At 49.8% G+C, this 16,996-nt stretch overlaps 1 protein-coding gene across 1 annotated transcript; it reads left to right on the top strand.

Annotated features, from left to right (window-relative positions):
• Window positions 1–11,287: 11,287 nt before the first annotated feature.
• Window positions 11,288–12,493, top strand: CHST4 (carbohydrate sulfotransferase 4). Its single transcript, XM_009945366.2, has one exon. It carries the CDS (start codon window positions 11,294–11,296, stop codon window positions 12,428–12,430), a length of 1,137 nt encoding a protein of 378 aa, XP_009943668.1. The 5' UTR covers window positions 11,288–11,293; the 3' UTR covers window positions 12,431–12,493.
• Window positions 12,494–16,996: the final 4,503 nt, after the last annotated feature.

Below are 16,996 nucleotides of genomic sequence, written 5' to 3' on the forward strand. Positions count from 1 at the left end.
CTCGGCCCGTGGAAACAGGAGGAGTGACTGTGCAGTCAAGAGGAGGTAAGGGGGGAGCTGGTGCTCAGGCTGACAGGGGGGAACTCGCAGAGTGCCTCGTGCCGGCACCTACAGCCCTGTCCGCCTGCAAAATCGGGATCCACGGGTCAATCCTGCTGCCCCAATGATGGGACAAATGAGCTAGCTCTAGATTACTCACTGCCAGGCCTCCTGCCAGGTTCTGTAGACATCTCATTGCCTCCCCTGACCCTGTCTGGGACAAGTCTGGGTACCAGCGCTCCCTTAGAAGGGAGGCATCGAGATGAGACAGAAAGCAGTGTATGAAAATGTCATCGACACATCAGCTGAGTGTCCCTGCCACATCCTTTCCCTTCAAAGAAAGCAAGCCCAGAACAAAGGCAGAAGTCCCAGAACAGAAAGTAAGAGAGAGAAGCTCGGGCTATGGGTGAAGGTAGATGGCTTCAGAGATTTCATGCCATTAGACCTCCAAATAGAGCCAGCTATCCTGAGCTGCTTACGACAAAACATTGACAACTAAAATGTAGGGTGGTGTGTGAGCGGTCTGGGGGGCCAGGAGACCTTTACAGCATGACATTGCTGCATTGTTGTGCTCTCTCGCATCTACTACAGCTGTCAAGTGTCATCCGCCTCCTTGAACTCTTTTCATATTTTGGGTTTTGTGGCTTTAATTCCTATAACTAATGAGCAGTTCCTGTTTTTAGAGAAAGCTGCTCCTTTCAGACCACTGCCTCTTCATGGACACCTTTCCCTTCAGAGTCTCCTCAGAGACGTCTGTTAGCATACAAACATTCTGCAATGATTAACGCCGTTGTGTTTCTTCTTAGCCCAGCAGCATTTGGGCAGGGACGCTGAGAGAGCCGGAGACATAGGCATATACATAGCTCATAAACCTCAAGGTATTTAGATTTCTCAAGGCCACATCCCCTGTTGCTATCTCTTGCAAATATAACACTGCCTTTTGATCTCACCTAGATTTTAATAGAAAACTAGCATTAAACCACAGATGTGCTAGTATTGTTTCTCAGGCATTATGCTCACTGACGCTTTGCGTCACAGTGTGGGTGTAGCCTAGAGCGCCCTGCCAGCTGTACAAACTAGCCTAAGATGGTGTTTGGAGGTGCTTTGTGCTGAAGAAAGCCCCTCTGGCACTGAGACCAAGGAAGAAGCCAAGACACATCTGGAGCTGCTCGTCCTCAGATGCTCACAGAAGGTCTGCAGTGCTCTGCAGGGCTCCCTTGGTGCCGTTATGGCTGATCCACAGCCATCCTCCCTGCCTTAGCTGGGGAGCACCAGCTGTACGCCCTGGAGCAGGCCTGCAACGTCCTTCTGCTCTTCTCTGCACTGTCTGGACTGGCCGTGTTTAGGAGGAGGGTGACCTACCCCAGACATGGGCACCTGGGCAGGGAGACAACCTTGTGTCTAGTGCTTTCCCTGGGGAAGGAAGGAAATTCTCAGCTCACGGGCAAAGGAAGGTGAAGGGTGCAAGTCCCCAGCTCCCAGAGGGGCTGCAGCAGGGCCCAGCACAGAGGGCAGGCTGTGGCACTGAGGGTGGGCTGGGTGGCATCGCATCAGTCAGCAGGGAGGCCACCAGCTGCCCCAGGACCCTGGAGGCAGCCCAGCCCCTGCCCCATCCCCAGCCCTGAGCACTCCCTCTTCCAGCAGCCCTGACTGCTCCTGCTGTGGCCGCAGCCCAGAATGATTCCTGAGTGTCTTCCTGCCGCGGGGCCATGGCCAGAGGAGAGCCAGCCTGCTCCGCAGCAGCATGTAGCCAGCCTGTAGACCTGCAGTGGGAAGACGTGGTCTGCCCTGAGCCGGACCCTGGACGCTTGCAGTGAAGCAGCCTGGGGATGACCGGGGAGCTCAGGTGAGACTCGAGCATTGCTTGGGAGTGGGAGAGTGAGGAGGACCCCAGGGGAAGGTGTCCAGGCAAAGCTTCTTTGCACATGAGGGCTGGCACATAACCTCAATTTTCCCAGGCTGTGCAGGCTTGTCAGAGGCCATCTGAGCTGACCTACTCTGCTGGCATTACCCGTGGGGGCTGGAGGAAGGAGGTACCTGGCGTGTGGCAAAGGGAAGTACAGATAGGTTCCCACAAGGAGAAGTGGCCAGGGAGACGCTATGGATGTAAGAGAAGGAGGCAGCAGTGGGCTGGGAGACAACACCTTCCTGAGGTGACCAGGAGGGATTTTGCAGACCCGACTGTGAGAATGTAGAGGAGCTCTGGAGAAGAACGAAGGCTCAGCATGGGCAAAGTCTTGCTACTGTCAGGACAGCCACGAAAGACACAGCCTCAGCAGGCTTCCAGGAGCTGGAAAGCACCTAAAAGGTGGCTAGCTAAGCTTAACAACCGGTCAGAACAAGGTTGAGGTTATATCTTCTGTATTGGCCTTCAGCCTGGGATGCCAGCGCTGGGGAAGCCTTCAGAGGGGCTAAAGCCCCAGATCTTCCTCATGGTTTGGCTGTCTGGCATGCGCTCTCTCACAGCGCTGGGAGCCCAGACCCACACCAGCCCTTTGCTTTGTCATGTATGGTCTGCCATCAGCTTATTTGACTTGAGTCTGTGTTCCCTGAAGCCTTGCCAGAGCAAACGGGTGCTGTCAGTAGGTCTGAATGACTTATTTCCTGGGTGCCTGGCAGAAGGAGTTGGTGCTAGCATACAGTCTTCTGCATGCTAGTGCACTGTGTGGGCTGTGCATGCTTCGGCTCTGCTCACTGGTGTTCCGCTCAACTCTAGACTAGCTGTTCCACTCCAGGCTTCAGTGCATGTTCTGATTTCTGGTTTTAGACTGCCTGTGTGCATAAACAAGGCAGAAGCTCGCCAGTGAACTGAATTCAAAAGCTGAATAAACACTTCTATTATTATTTTTCCCTTTTCTGTAATGGTTGGTAAAGTATTATGTGACCCCATTCTTATATCCTTATTTACATAAGCTTCTTTCTTTCTCTCCTGTTTTCCCATTTTCCCATTCCCCCCCGCTTGAAATACTAGAGTGCTATAGTACGATGAAGCCAATATATGCGTGTGGCATTGCATTATTTTGTAAGACCTGGGAAAATGGTCCAGTAAAGTTCTTACTGAGTTACGGACTCCTACGTGTTGCTATTGAACAGACAGCTCCAGGGCAGAGCTGTCTTACTTGTCTGGCCGTGGTAGAACACCTTTGTACGCCATTCCGTAAGAAAATGAAAAGGCAGATAAACAAAAATAAAATCAGTTAGTAGATGGGTTGGCAGTAGGGAGAAAACACTAATATTAACTCAAGGAATGGAAAGGTAGGTGATACTGGAGATCAGGCGGGAAACGGATTAATCTCAGACAGGTATGGTCAGGACGTTTATTAATGCAAGGAATCAGCAGTAAGATAGAGGAACTACAACTCCTGATACTGGCCATAGAGCAGGGGAAACTTGCAGACTGCCACAGATTGGCAATCATGAAAGGAATATATGTATTCAAGGACATGCATTGTTCACGAAGGATAGAAACACAAGTAAAAGTCGTGTGACAAGTAAGTAATGAAGGGGGTAAAAAGCACAATTCCTTGTCTGAAAATTTCTTTGTAGACAATTTAGAAGAAAGCATGATGGAAGGGGTCTTACTGGCCCTGTGTGATTACATACACAGATCTCTATGGTCTTAGAATAATAAATACTGTGTGATTATGGAAGACTTTCAGCTTTTCAGGTAGAGACTGGAAAACAAACATTACTACTACTAATAAGAATCTATTGTTCCTGATGTGATGGGGAGATTTGTTCACTGAATTAGTGAGCTAATAAGAAGTGACGCTACTTTAAAATTGTTTTGGCACGCAGTCATCAGCTTGTAGAAGAGAGCCGTGGAAAATAACCTCCAATCACAGGAACGCAAACTGGATCAGTTTAAATTCCCGAGAGAGAAGCAAAGGTCACGTGAAGTGAGGAGCACGAACACTAGCATATGGATAGGGCTTGTAACTTTTCCTAGACTATAATATCTCTTCCACTTTATAATAGTCTGCAACAAGGGTATCTCCAGGAATGGAAATCCTACAGCCTGTCTGGCCTCTGTTCCAGGGTTTGAACCCCTTCATTGTGAAAAATCTTATTCTTATATCGAGTCTCTCATCCTGTGCCTGTGAGTCTGGCTCCAGCCTCTCTGCACCCTGCTGTTAGGCAGTGTCAAGCAGCAGTCAGGCCTTCCTTTTGTCTTCTCCCAGCTAAACAGACCCCAGCTCTGCAGCCTCTCCTTCTGCATCTTGTGTGCCTGCCCTGGCTGGTTTTGTGGCCTCTTCTGGGCTCACGCCACTAACTCAGTGTCTGTCTTTTGCTGGACCTTGTGTTCCAGATGCAGCCTCCTCTAAGAGAGTGCACACTGTCCTATTGCCCATGCTGTTGATAGACATTGAACACTGTGTGCACAAAGGTCTCTAATCTGGAAAGCTGTACCATCTCCAGGATGATATATAAACGCTGTCATTAACAGAGGCATTAATTACCACTTCTGCTGCTTGTCTTTTGTGAAAGCGACCATATTTTTATCTTTCTGCCACTTTATTTTGTGCAGGGACACTCAGGAAACAAATATTTTCATTTACTTTGATATTCTAAGCTCCGCTATTTCTTCTTCTTTATTTTTTTGCCTCCTTTCCCACAGCGAAAGGGGAAAAAATAGCTCCTGTGTCTGAAGAGTATTTTTAACCTATTGCTATGCATAACCTCAGGTTTTGTTTCCATACATGTAAAGGTTTTCACATGGAAATTCAGTTACCCAGTTTCTCTACAATGGATTTTGCAAATTTGCAGTTTGTAGCTATCGGCTTTATGTATTAATCACACTCTCTTCTTTGCGGTGGGTCTTACCAACCTCCTTGCTCCAGTGCGTTTCACAGAGCATTTGGTGAATGGCAATAGAAAAGCTCCTTGCTTGTAAGCGTGACTTAGCTCCTTTGCAAAAGAACTGATCAGCTCTCAGCTGACTTTAGACAGCTTCAGTGCAGACGTGTACTCACGAACATCACCTCCCGCGGCTGTCACAACCAACAGCAAGAAACAGGATCTTCCAGGGCATGGCTGACCAGCTTATTTTGGACACCTATGTTCAGAGAAGTGAGTTGTGCACTCCAGAGCCTGCTGCAGGCCAGGAGAGCACCACGGAGGAGGACACGTGCTTCTTGTCCTCTTCCTGGGGCATCAGCCCTTGGTCGTGGCAGAAGACAGGGCATGGAGTTGGCCAAACCTTTCGGCTGAGCAGGTTCCACTGCTCTAGGTGTGCCTGTCTCTCTCATCAGACTATACACGACGTGCCCTCAGGGAGGGAGCCTTCTCCAGTGTCAGCACTGAGGAGTTACCTCTAGTCCGTACCTCTGACATTACTCCTCAGCCTGCTCCCGTCGCTGCTGCTCTGCGTGTGTGTGCTGGGGAGCACGGCACACATCGCTTGCCGCTTCGGGGTGTAAGAAACAGAAAGTCTGGCTGCATGGGCAGTTCACAGGGCTCACCAGTCTCCGCGTCCCCCAGAAAACTCATTTAATCATGGAAGGAGGGTAGAAAGCAGAAATGTGATCAGCCATTGTGCGAGGTGGAAGCAAGGTGTAACACGGCCAGGCGATACGGGGCTGACTGCCATGTGCTTCTGCTTTGCTTCATAAAGCTTATGAGTCAGACGCCCAGGGAGAACGATGCCCATTGTCCAGGAGCCGGAGGATTCCTCCTCCGCTTCCCACAGCGTGCAGGTTTCAGGAAATGCAGTGTGCCAGAGCAGCGTGCCCTCCCAAGCCTCGGCTCCAAAGAAGAGTACATTCTTTGCTGTGCAATAGCTCGTGCCACAGAGGCTGCCTTCTGGAAAGCTCAGCCAAGTACTTAGAACTTGGGATCCGTGCCGCTGAAAAAAATCCGCTCAGCCCTGTGGCTAGAGGAGTGTGCAGCAGTGTTCGGTGCTGCTCTGACACCTGAATATTGGTGCCAAAGGACCAGCACGTCTTGGGCAAGCTATGTACAGGTGGAACGGGAGTTTTGAAACTCTGTTCATGCAGCTGTTGGTTAGAGAGGAATAAGGCTGCCGGAAGAGCCGCTCAAGTGGTGTGACCTTTACCGGCTTTGTAACACCCAATGACATACAGGTAACTCCTTCCCACAGACAGTGTCAGTGCAGCGCACAGGAACACGTAGCTGAAATCCAGGTGGCACAGGACATTGTGTGGTTCTCTCTGCGTGGCCCTGACTGGACCACTGCCAGCTTCCCGCCTTGTTTCCCAGCCCAGGGTTACCAGGGCTTGACCATCTGTGTTTGCAACGCAGCAGGTGAAAGGGAACGTGACCTGCCCCATTCAGGTTGTCTGTCCTGCTGGAAGGACCAGCCGTGCCCAGATTTTTTGCTGCTGCTGTCTCCTATACTCCACTTGCCCTCAGAGCAGCTCAGTGAGATACTTGGGGACAGAGGACACCGTCCAGAGAAGGTCTGCATCTTTCCAGAGGGTGTGATGGAATCCACGAGACCTGGAATAGGAAAGACCCAAAGCAATTGTCTCTGCATGGCTGCAGAACACTGTGCGTTTCTCTCGAGCCCAGCGCTGCCCTGCTTCGCTGCCCTACCCGGAGCAGCCCCCCTGCAGCTCCAGCACCCCTGTGAATCATTAACACGCCAAGTCCAGCGGCTCCTTTCACAGCTTCTCCTTTCACACAATTTTCTTTCCCAGCCCTCCAGATACTTAGCTCAAGCAAGGCACAGACAAAAAAGTCAAGAAGGTTTTATGTGAACCTGCATCTGCTGACAGTATGGCAAGCAGCCAGAGCAAATATGCCCTATCTATCTCCACACTTCTGGTGGGCAAACTGGTCCTCCTTGCAGGAAGGGTTCCTGTTTGTCCTTCGCTCTGACACTCCACAGACATCCCTGTTCCTCCTTTCACGGGGAGCAGTCTCTTTTGAGGCTTGCAACGGGACTTAACATAAAAGCACCTCACACTCTTCATCATGAGTTCCCTGTCCCTTCTCATTTATTAGCAGCGTTTGGTCATTTGTGCCCCTGCAAGAAACTGCCATGCCCATGCTTTGTGGCTTCGTGCAGGGTGGAGTTTTCTAGTCCAAGGCTGGTCAAAGTAGGCGGGCGCTGTAGGGTAGTCAGTCTTAGAGCTGGGACATGCACAAATGCAGGGAGGGAGCAGGCACAGGTATAGGTAAGAGCGGCGTACAGGTGTATATAAGAGCCCGGCACGAAGGCGCAGTGCCAGTACACGAATGCAGAGCTGTTCGCGTGGCTGCCTGGAGGAGCGTGTACCACGGCAGCGTGCGTGTGTGAGGGCAACTTTGCCTTGAACTAGGTCTGATGATGGTGCTTCAGGAGAACTTGTTGAGGTGAGATTTTCAACGATTTCTTGGTATCTAGTGTGGATGCTCTGGTGCCCAGGACTGTATTCACTGCTCACGCTCAGCAGCCTGAACCGGGAGATAACTTTTGTAAAACACTGTAAACATATGGATGCCAGTAAGTTGCTACGTGATTCCTTCTGCAGACAGAAGCTGGTGGTCTGGCTTAGAGGGTAGTTCCTGCTTCTCCGGACTGTCTTCTCAGTGTCCCTTCTCGGCATTTCCCTCTCGTGACAGTCATGCCACCTGTTCTCCTCTGAATGGGCAGATACTACTTCTAATTCTGCAGAAGCTGACCAGGCCAAATTGAAGAAGGATTTGATAAAACTATGAGCAACCACCAGCGCCATCAAAACCTGGTGCCTGGGGCTCCCCCGGCAGCAGATGCTCTGTGCTACCCTACTGCCGGGACAGCAGTGAGGGACCTGTGCGGCTCTGGGGAGCTTCCCCCGGCTCGCAGAGCACTCGGCCACCATCTGCACGGCACGAGGTGTTCTGGGCTGCGCCGTCACCCCCGTCAGATGCGTGCAGGTTCCACAGCCCTGTGTGCTGGGGACATGCCGCCCAGGCTCGCAGTGTGTTTGGTGGGTACGTCGCCCTGGGGCTGCTTTCTGTAGTGCTTTCTCTGCCAGCATCGAGCTTTCCCAAGGCCTCTGCGTGTTTCTGGAAAAGGTTAAAGCTGTTCATTTTTTTGGAGGCTCTAGCTGCTCAGGCAGGCAGATCCCAGTTCTTTGCGTTCTCGTACATCTTCTGTGGGAGACTCTAACATGGCGACACTGGGTTGTCTTGTTTTTCAGTAGTTTCTGTGCTTCGTCCCTAGGGCCTTGAGATTCTTCCTGTTCTTTCTGCTCTCAGCCAAATCCTGGCTCACCTCTCTGCCAGCAGACAGTAGCACTGTGCGTTTTTTTGTTCTGCAGCTGAGATATTCTCTCAGCCACTCTGGGCTGATATTTACTCTGCAGCTCTGTGAGGGCTTCCTATTTCACTTTTGCGATATGAACTGAATCACTTGTGGCTCTGGATATTTGCTGTAGGGAGAATGTGGTTAAGCCTAGGGTCTTAGTTCAGAAACATTCCAGCTGCCATGATTAAGAGGTACAGGGTGAAAAATAAGGTTATGTCATCAGTATTTATTTCGTACTAGGAAATACCTGATAGAACTTCTACTGCTCTTTGCTGCTCCTCCATTCCACTCCACCCGCCACATGCAACTCATTTCAGTCCTCTACCCTCCCTGTGGGAAGGACTTGTCAGGGCAACAATCATCACCACTTCTTGTATAAAAGTTGAAGAAGCTGTTGAGGCTGCAGCCTCACATGAGGCCACTGCTCAGACAAACACCACGAGCAGTCACGAGGATGGTCTGCATACTCCGTGAAATGTCTAAAACACCCAGCCATCCCACCCTGGTTTGCTTCAAGATAAAAGCACACTCTTGCTTCCCAAAAAACCTGAATCCCTTCTCTGTCTCATACTCAGACTATTCACAGACGTTTGCAGAGAAATAATGATTTCTGTGGTTTTAAATCTGCCTGCGTATCTTAATGCCAGTGTCCGTGTCTGCTCAACAGAGCCGTTCTCAATCGAGAGCTTCTGGCTGTAGCTCAGGAACTCTGTCGGGAGTTAGTTAGAATAACAATGATTCTGGTGCCAGATGGAAGCGATATCATCAAAGTACATTTCAAAGCCAGGACTTTTGGTAAACACTGCTGTGTTCATTTGCAAGGAGGAAGCTGATATATGACTTATTTTTATAACAGTCTTTGTTTGTTACTCTTCCTAGGCTTAGTCCAAATGTCGACCTGAATGAGCTTCTTATCAGATCTGAACACTACAGTCCAAAAAAAACAGTGGGCTTCTTATCCAGGAGACCAGAAGCATGTGGTCCTTCACTGAGCACACAGCCCCATCCTTGCAAGACCTTACTAAAACAAAATTCATATTGTGGTAGCACTTAGCGGCAATAACGAGGATTACCCATTGGGCTGGGTGTTGTCCTGGCTCTGAGAAATTACAAATGCTGCCTTGTAAAACCCTAAGCTCAAAATGACTGCGTGGCAGGGAGCTCAGATAAACAAGCTGATTTATGCGTATGTGCTGGAGGGAAAGACGAGTGCTGTTCCTAGCTGGTTAGCAGCAGTGGCTGCACCTGGAAGTCCAAACATCGATGCTGCAGGAGCTGAAATCATGGGAGGAGGCACCTCCACGCAAATTAGTCTGAAAGCTTTGCTGCAGAGGGAAATTGAGGCAGGTCATCAGGTGGAGGTTAGGGAAATTTTGACTGGGAGCGTCCATGCATTACCGTGGGCCCAGAAGACAACGTGATAAGCACATGGCGGGGAAGCAGTGTCTGCACTGCGGCCAGCTGGGACGCACTGTCTATCTCTGTGGTTTCAGCAGGGAAGCAGCTGCTCTGCGGGGCACGGCTGCCTGAATGCAGTGCAATCACGGGCTGCGCAGCAGCAGTGCACAGAGCTGTGAGGACCTGGGCTCCAGCGCTGCTCTGCCCAGGAGGACCTCCAGCTTGCCCTGTAGCCCTGAAGGCCCCGGCTCTCCCTGTCCCATCCGGCTGCAGCAGCACCTGAAGGACTGACCATGACTGAGAACCAGGAAGGTATTTTAATTTTCGCTCGCCTTGGGCGATGTAAAGCAGTAGTGCTGGGCAGAGAGGCCTGTCTCCACTGCAGCACAGCTAACCTGCCAGCCTGGCATGTGGTGACTGGGGAGCACGTCGTGCTGCGTGGGCTTCGGTGCTAGCCGAGGAGCCAGTCCCCGGGGCGGCCGGTGCTGCGTGCACCCGCCAGTGCTCTGGGCACAGCCAGGCATGGCCAAGCGCAGGGAGGAGAGCGTGTTGGCAGAGTACGCTTTACTGTGCTTTTTTTAAATGAAGTGAATCCTTTCTGCCTCAGATGCCATCTCTGAGGGCGTACTTGCCGCGGATTCCTGTGCCAGCCGGTACTCGGGCTATGAATTGTCCCCAGGCAGCACAATGGACATTTTCCAGTAATGAGATCATCCTCAACTGGCAGAACAGAGGTTTAGTGCAAGAAACAAGGAGCCAGCTTCAGGCACACCTTCGAGTTAGACTAACACACTGTGTTGTACCTCTTCTCATAAAAGACCTACAGGATGGGTGGGATTGAAGTGAGCGGTAGCAGAAGACAAGTCTTTAAAAAGGAGTTAGGCTAAGAAAGAGGTTAGCTGCAGGTAAGCCTGCCTACACAAAAGTGGATGAGAGAAACCCTCGTAGGCCTTTCTAGCAAAATTGCCTGTGATGCTCTGATTGTGGAAGAGCTGCTGTGCTTGGATTTATTGCAGTGCAAATGACTTCCTTTGGTATGTGAGGTTTTGCCTGTGATGACAATAAATGGTTCCTGAAATTCCAAAAAGAACATACACAAAAGAAATGGAAACCTACATTGTATTTTTACAGCATTCTGGCATAATAATAATTGTAAGTGGTGGTCAGAGCAGGAGCTTAAAAGTAACAATCTGGAACTGTTGAGTTCTCCACAAAAACTGTTTGTTCCATCGTTCCTCCATAAAAACTGCCAGGACCATGTCTGCAGGGATTGTGCACACTAAGTACACATTAGTGTGTGTTGACTTGTTTCAACGCACCAAACTAACTCTTAAACTTTGATAAAAGTGCAGACAAGTTTTTCAGTGATCTTCCAAGACTGTGTTAGAATGGCTTACTGACAAACAGTGGCTTTGTTACAGAAAACCTTCAGCCCTGCAGTATTTAGGTTCTTTCCAAAGACGTCTTGTGCTGTGGTTGTCTCAGTGTCGCTGGTGGCGCGGCAGTGTTCCAAACTCTGAGCCTGCGGAGGGATTGGCCGGAGGCTGATCGACCGCATCCCGCCTTCTTCATGATCCTGTGATGCTGAGCTTCCTCTGTCTCTGCAGGTCCCTTGCAACTCTGATGAAGACTAGAAGGATGCCGGTGCTCCTGATTCTGGCAGTTCTGTCCTTCCTTCTGTTCCACTTCCGCTTCGTACCCTGCAGCAACAATGTCCCCATGGAAGCAAAACCTTCTCCAGTCCACATCCTCATTCTCTCCTCCTGGCGATCGGGATCTTCCTTCACCGGACAAATCTTCAGCCAGCACCCCAACGTCTTCTACCTGATGGAGCCCGCGTGGCACGTGTGGGTTAAGATGTACCAGAACAGTGCCCAGGTCTTGCACATGGCAGTGCGGGACCTGGTCAGGTCGGTCTTTCTGTGTGACATGTCTGTGTTTGATGCTTACATGTCTAGCCAGAAGAAAAAGTCTGATTTATTCCAGTGGGAGACAAGCCGAGCCTTGTGCTCCCCCCCTGCCTGTGACTCCTTCAGTCGCAGTGACATAATCACTGCTGGCAACTGCAAAACGATCTGCGGCAAGTACCCCTTCAGCAAGGTGGAGGAAGCTTGTAAAACCTACAGCCATGTTGCAATCAAGGAGGTTCGGTTCTTTGACTTGAAGGTTCTCTACCCTCTTCTCACTGATCCGTCCCTGAACCTCAAAATCATTCACTTGGTCCGTGATCCTCGGGCTGTGTTCAGGTCCCGGGAGAACACAGTGGCAGAGCTGAAACGTGACAGTAACATTGTTGTGGGGTCCCAGGGGACAAAGGAAGAAATGGACCCCTACAACACAATGCGAATAATCTGCAAAAGCCACGTTGAGATTTACAAGGCAGGCAGTCAGGCCGTTCCCAGCTTCCTGAAAGACCGATACCTACTGGTCCGCTACGAAGACATCGTCAGAGACCCGCTAGCCAGGGCTGCGCAGATGTACACGTTTGCAGAACTCCATTTCACCCCAGAGCTTCGGAACTGGGTGCACAACATCACTCATGGGAAGGGGCAAGGAGCACGGGCCTTTGATGTTGGGTCCAGAGATGCACTGAGAGTATCCCAGGCCTGGAGGAGCTCCCTTCCCTTCCAGAAAATAGAAAAAGTGCAAGACGTGTGCAAGGACGCGATGGACTTGCTGGGCTACCAGCTCATTCGGTCCGAAGAAGAGCAAAAAAATATGTCACTGGATCTTTTATTTGCCCAGAACTCCTCTGAGTAATGAGTTCTGAAGGCAGAAAAACTGCTCTCTGCAGGCTGCAGGGTGGAGAACTGTTTACTAGAGCAGGAGGGGACAGAGGTGCATGCTCGTGCGTGTAGGAGTGCGTGCATGATGTGCTGTGCAAGGACAAGTCCCGCACGAACCCCGGCTCCACTCGTGAGAGCTTTCTCAGCACCCTCCCAGGCCCCTCGAGGCTCAGCCACAATGCCGGCTGAAGTCATGTGAGTCTGTTTTCCAAATTCGGTCCATGGTTCACGCGAAAGAGGGAGTGCACGTAGGCTGGAGCAAACAGAATGCAAAGGAGCGGGACCAGATAGCAGAGCTCAGACTCCTCACAGAACACAGCTAAATACCAGTGAAACCAAGCGGAGCAGTCGCTCTGCGAGGGAAGAGGAGATCTAAACAGAAGGTGAATGAAGAGAACACGATTTGTCGTGCTGCCACCCCTGACACGTAATGCCAGAAGAGGCGTAAGGATGACCGGACAGTGGTTTCTGGAAAGAGCCTTTTTTTGGAACGGCTGAGTTTTCAACCCCAGTTTTTCTTTTGCTCCATTCCTGTACCTGGGCATCCAGCCTTGGTGGCAATGTCGGGGAAATGTTTGTGTTCACTTACTATATCATGGGAAAACAGAATAAACCAGCTATAGTTGAAAATAAAAACTCCTGGGTTTGCATATGGGGATCCATTTCTGGGACTATGTGAATCCATTTATTTTTCAGATTAAATAATTCTGTCTTCTAGCTTTCAAAACCAAGAACAGTTGTTTCCCTGGGAGTTCTCACAGTCCACACGTGTGACTGAGAAGAACTCACACTCAGGTAGAGGCTGTAAAGACAGGGTAAGGACACAGATTCCATTGGTATAAATGCTGGAACTGGGAAGATAGGTTTATGGCAGTGGACTGAAGAAGGTGAGAGGAGAACGGAAAGTTATCCTATTGAATTACTTGGTGAGAATATTTCCTGTCTTTGGACACAACAAAGTTACATTTAACAGACGATGCCATTCTCCACCATCTCCAATGGAGGTGCCATTCTTCTGCCTCCGACAGGAATACATAGCGAAACCTGAACAACAGAATTATTTTTACCTGTATTTAACAGTGGCTCATAAGACAAGGAGAAAAACTTATTACCAGATTTGGGGAGTGAAATGCCTACAGACACCTCCTTCTAAACACCCCCCTACACGTGTAACTTGCAGAGTCCCTCTAACACGCGTCTGATTAGCAGTGCGTTCAGATACTCCTCCAGAGCTGGAATATTTCCACTGCCCTGCAGACAGCGAGGCAGCTGTCCTGAGGCAGGATCACCAGCATCGACAAGGGATGAGGCTCAATTCTGGGGATGTGCATCCCTGGGAGAAGGTGATCAAGGCAAGGCTGGGCCTTGGAGGTGATCTGAGCAGGCTCTGGGCAGGAGCAGGGTGTTCAGGGCCACGGGAAGCTGTGCTCCCCTTCCCTCTCCCCCACACCCCCATCGCCGGCTCACTGCTCTCCTCCCCGTGCCCCTCCTGCCTGCCCTGCCTGCAGCCCCTTCCCCAGGCCCTGCTCACTTGGTGGGTCAGCTGCCCTGCTCCTGCCCCTGCAGCTCTGGGGACGCGTGCTCATACTGAACCTGCCAGACAGGCATTTGGTGCCTGCTACAGAAAAGTGACAATATCTACCTGGAGGATTAGACCTCATTTGAGGGTTGTTAAAAAGCTGCAACATCTTCTTAAAAAGAGAAGCATGTAGCGCTGAGTTTTAAAATTAGGGTATACAGTGACTGTGTTGATGTCGGAAGGTACACAGGCAAGACACCGTGTCCAGCCGGTAGCCATTGCGTGTGTTTGAAGGGTGACAGAGAAGGACTCACCCTAGCTGAGCAGCAATCTCTGACAGCAGGAAGAAGGCTCTTCTGGCAAATTCACAGCACCTGGGCTGGTTGGGATTTTTTGTACCAGAGAATTGATGAGGGTGTCGTTCTGTGCTGGTTCTGCTGAGGAAGGTGGGGAGTGTAACCTTGCAGCCAGCCGCTGCGCAGCTGGGTCGGTTAGCAAGAGAGAGGAGCTGCGAGCTAAAGAGCGGACCGGTGGGATGAACCAGCAAGGCAGCCCCAGCAAACAGTCAGGTCTGAGACTGCAGCCTAGAGAAGCGGGCGAGCTGGCGAGCTTCCCAGCCCAGAGGCAGCTCCGCAGGCATCTTCACTGGGGTGGGCACCAGTGCTCCAGATCCTGTGTGTCCCACTGGGCTGAGAGACCATCCTGCAGCGGTACGAAGAGAGGTGCAGGCTGAGCTGTGCAGCAGCGAGCGGTGAGGAGGTGAGGCTGGCTGCCAGCAAGGCAGCTCTAGAAGCAGAACTGGTCAGCAGTGGGAAAGCCTTTCTTTCAAGTTCTGTTACATTCAGTATTATTGTTAATTATTTAGATTTCACAGGCTGGTGTTTTGTTGCAGCATTTCTCTCCATGAAATTGTATTTCTTTAAAGTCCCCTGTGTATGCTCGTGCCTTGCCAGGGGTGGGTAGCTGACCAGGGCAGCCCTCAGCTTCTTACCCAGTTAGCTGGGTTTTCCTGGTTTCTGGGTGCAGGCCTAGACGAGTGCCAGTGTTTCTGAAGGACCCCTTTGAAACTGCATCCAGACACCTCTTGCCCCTATCCAGGGCCTAGCACGCTGAATTATTCAGATGCGCTACTAAGTCTGTACACCACACAAGCTGAATTTCTCCCATAGCTGCTGGTGATTCCTTCAGCACAGTCAGCCGCTATCCAAATTTCACTTTCGGTCATGCTTTTCCTTTGGATGAAGCAATCAGCCCTGATCACCAAGACTAAAACCATCTCAAAAGCAGCTGTGGATAATTACAGGATGTTTGCTTCTCAAGGACATGGTTTCTTTCTGGAAACTGCTAAGATACAGTTCCTCTAAGTATGAAACCTATTGTTTAAAGCAAAGCTCTTAAGGGTTGGAAAGACTTCAGGTGCTATTTCTGTATCTTTCCAGTCTGAATTTCCATTTCTTCATCTGTAAAACTGGAATAATACTGACTTAATTCAGAAGAGGCAGATCTCAATCTTGAATGGTGTAAATACAGGTTTGAAGCTAGATTCGTAAAGGAGACATCAGAAGTTGTATCCAACATGTGGGCTTCAGTGACATTTACAGATCACCTGCTGCCATAGCACTGTGGATATCTATATTCCTAGAGCTAGACCCAGTCCCTGCAAAGGGTGCGATGCTGCATGTTATGGATATTGTAGTATCACTCCTAGGGATCCTGTTGCTCAGCAGGCAGCACTGGCGTTGTGGCAGTAAGTCTGCTGAGAGCAAGGTATCTTCCTTGAGGTAGCGTTTATGCAACCTTTGAGCAAGCAGGCCGGCACAGAGCAGCAGGGCTTGTACTGCGCCAGAGGAGCCCACAGCTGCTGTGTCTTGGTAAAAGTCCCTTTAAAATGGACCTTAACTCAACTTAGCTAAAAGCATGGAGTCTCAGAAGCCTCTTCTTAGTGCAGTCATAGTAAAGAGCTTCCTACTTTAAGTGCCGAGAAGCCCGCTTCTGAACAAGCACAAACTCTTTTGAGTACACTGCTAATTATATCTCTACGTTAACCAATGTCAGCCTGAGTGGCATGAGTTTTATTATGAATACTTGTTTTCAGTGGACTCAATCAATTCCATGTATCAAATGTTTAGCTGGACAAAAACCATCATAGTGTTTCCAGTCAGCCAGTAAATGAATGACATAAAAATAACATATGATGCATTTTCTTAATGTACTGGTTTGAAAATTACTTTAACCTCTGCTTCCTAAGCTTAATCAGAGAAAACGCAGGATTGTTGATTTCAGTGTATCTTTACCACACTCCTTTAGCTATGCTTCCTCAATACAACAATTGGTAAGTTTTTTTTCTGGAAGCACCAAAGCCACACAGTGTGGTCATGTGAAAATTTAAGGTTGTCTCAATGCAAGCAAAGATGACTTAAAATACTTTTTGGAGGAGCTAAAAAACAGAACACCCCCCCCCCCCCCAAACTTTCAAGAGGGTGAGCATGATGTCTAAAGCTATGGCTACATTCTTTGGCACGTGCATAAAATAAAGGTCATGGAAGTCTGTTTAGAAATAAATGTGAAGTTTACATTGTGCAAGTTCAGAAGAGTAAACGGTGCTTTTATACCAAGGAACTGTAGGGTGGAGAAGTCACCAGTCAAAGGGACATTTAGGAACCGACTCTTTGGTATTCGTGTGTGTTCCTCTTCAACCTGGTGCATGCAATCAGCTCTTCACTGCTAACTTTTATTATGAAAGGCCAGAATTCATCAATTTTGATGAATGCTGCCTAACTCTAAGAGGAAACAAATAGGAAATACCCAAATTCCAGATAATAGTTTACAGACCCAGTATTTCTCCCTCTGGAGTTGTCTTTAACTAAAAGTTCTGGCATGCCCATTGCCACTCTGCTCACCCTTCCAGGTTTACAAATATTGCTGCTCCAGGCAATAATACAAAGAAGGAACTCATAGACTTCTTTGAGCTACAAAAAGAGCGCTCCTGACACTCCCCAACAGCAGAGGGACCCGATATGA

Source organism: Opisthocomus hoazin, chromosome 12 (assembly GCF_030867145.1).
Source record: "Opisthocomus hoazin isolate bOpiHoa1 chromosome 12, bOpiHoa1.hap1, whole genome shotgun sequence".
Lineage (NCBI taxonomy): Eukaryota > Metazoa > Chordata > Aves > Opisthocomiformes > Opisthocomidae > Opisthocomus > Opisthocomus hoazin.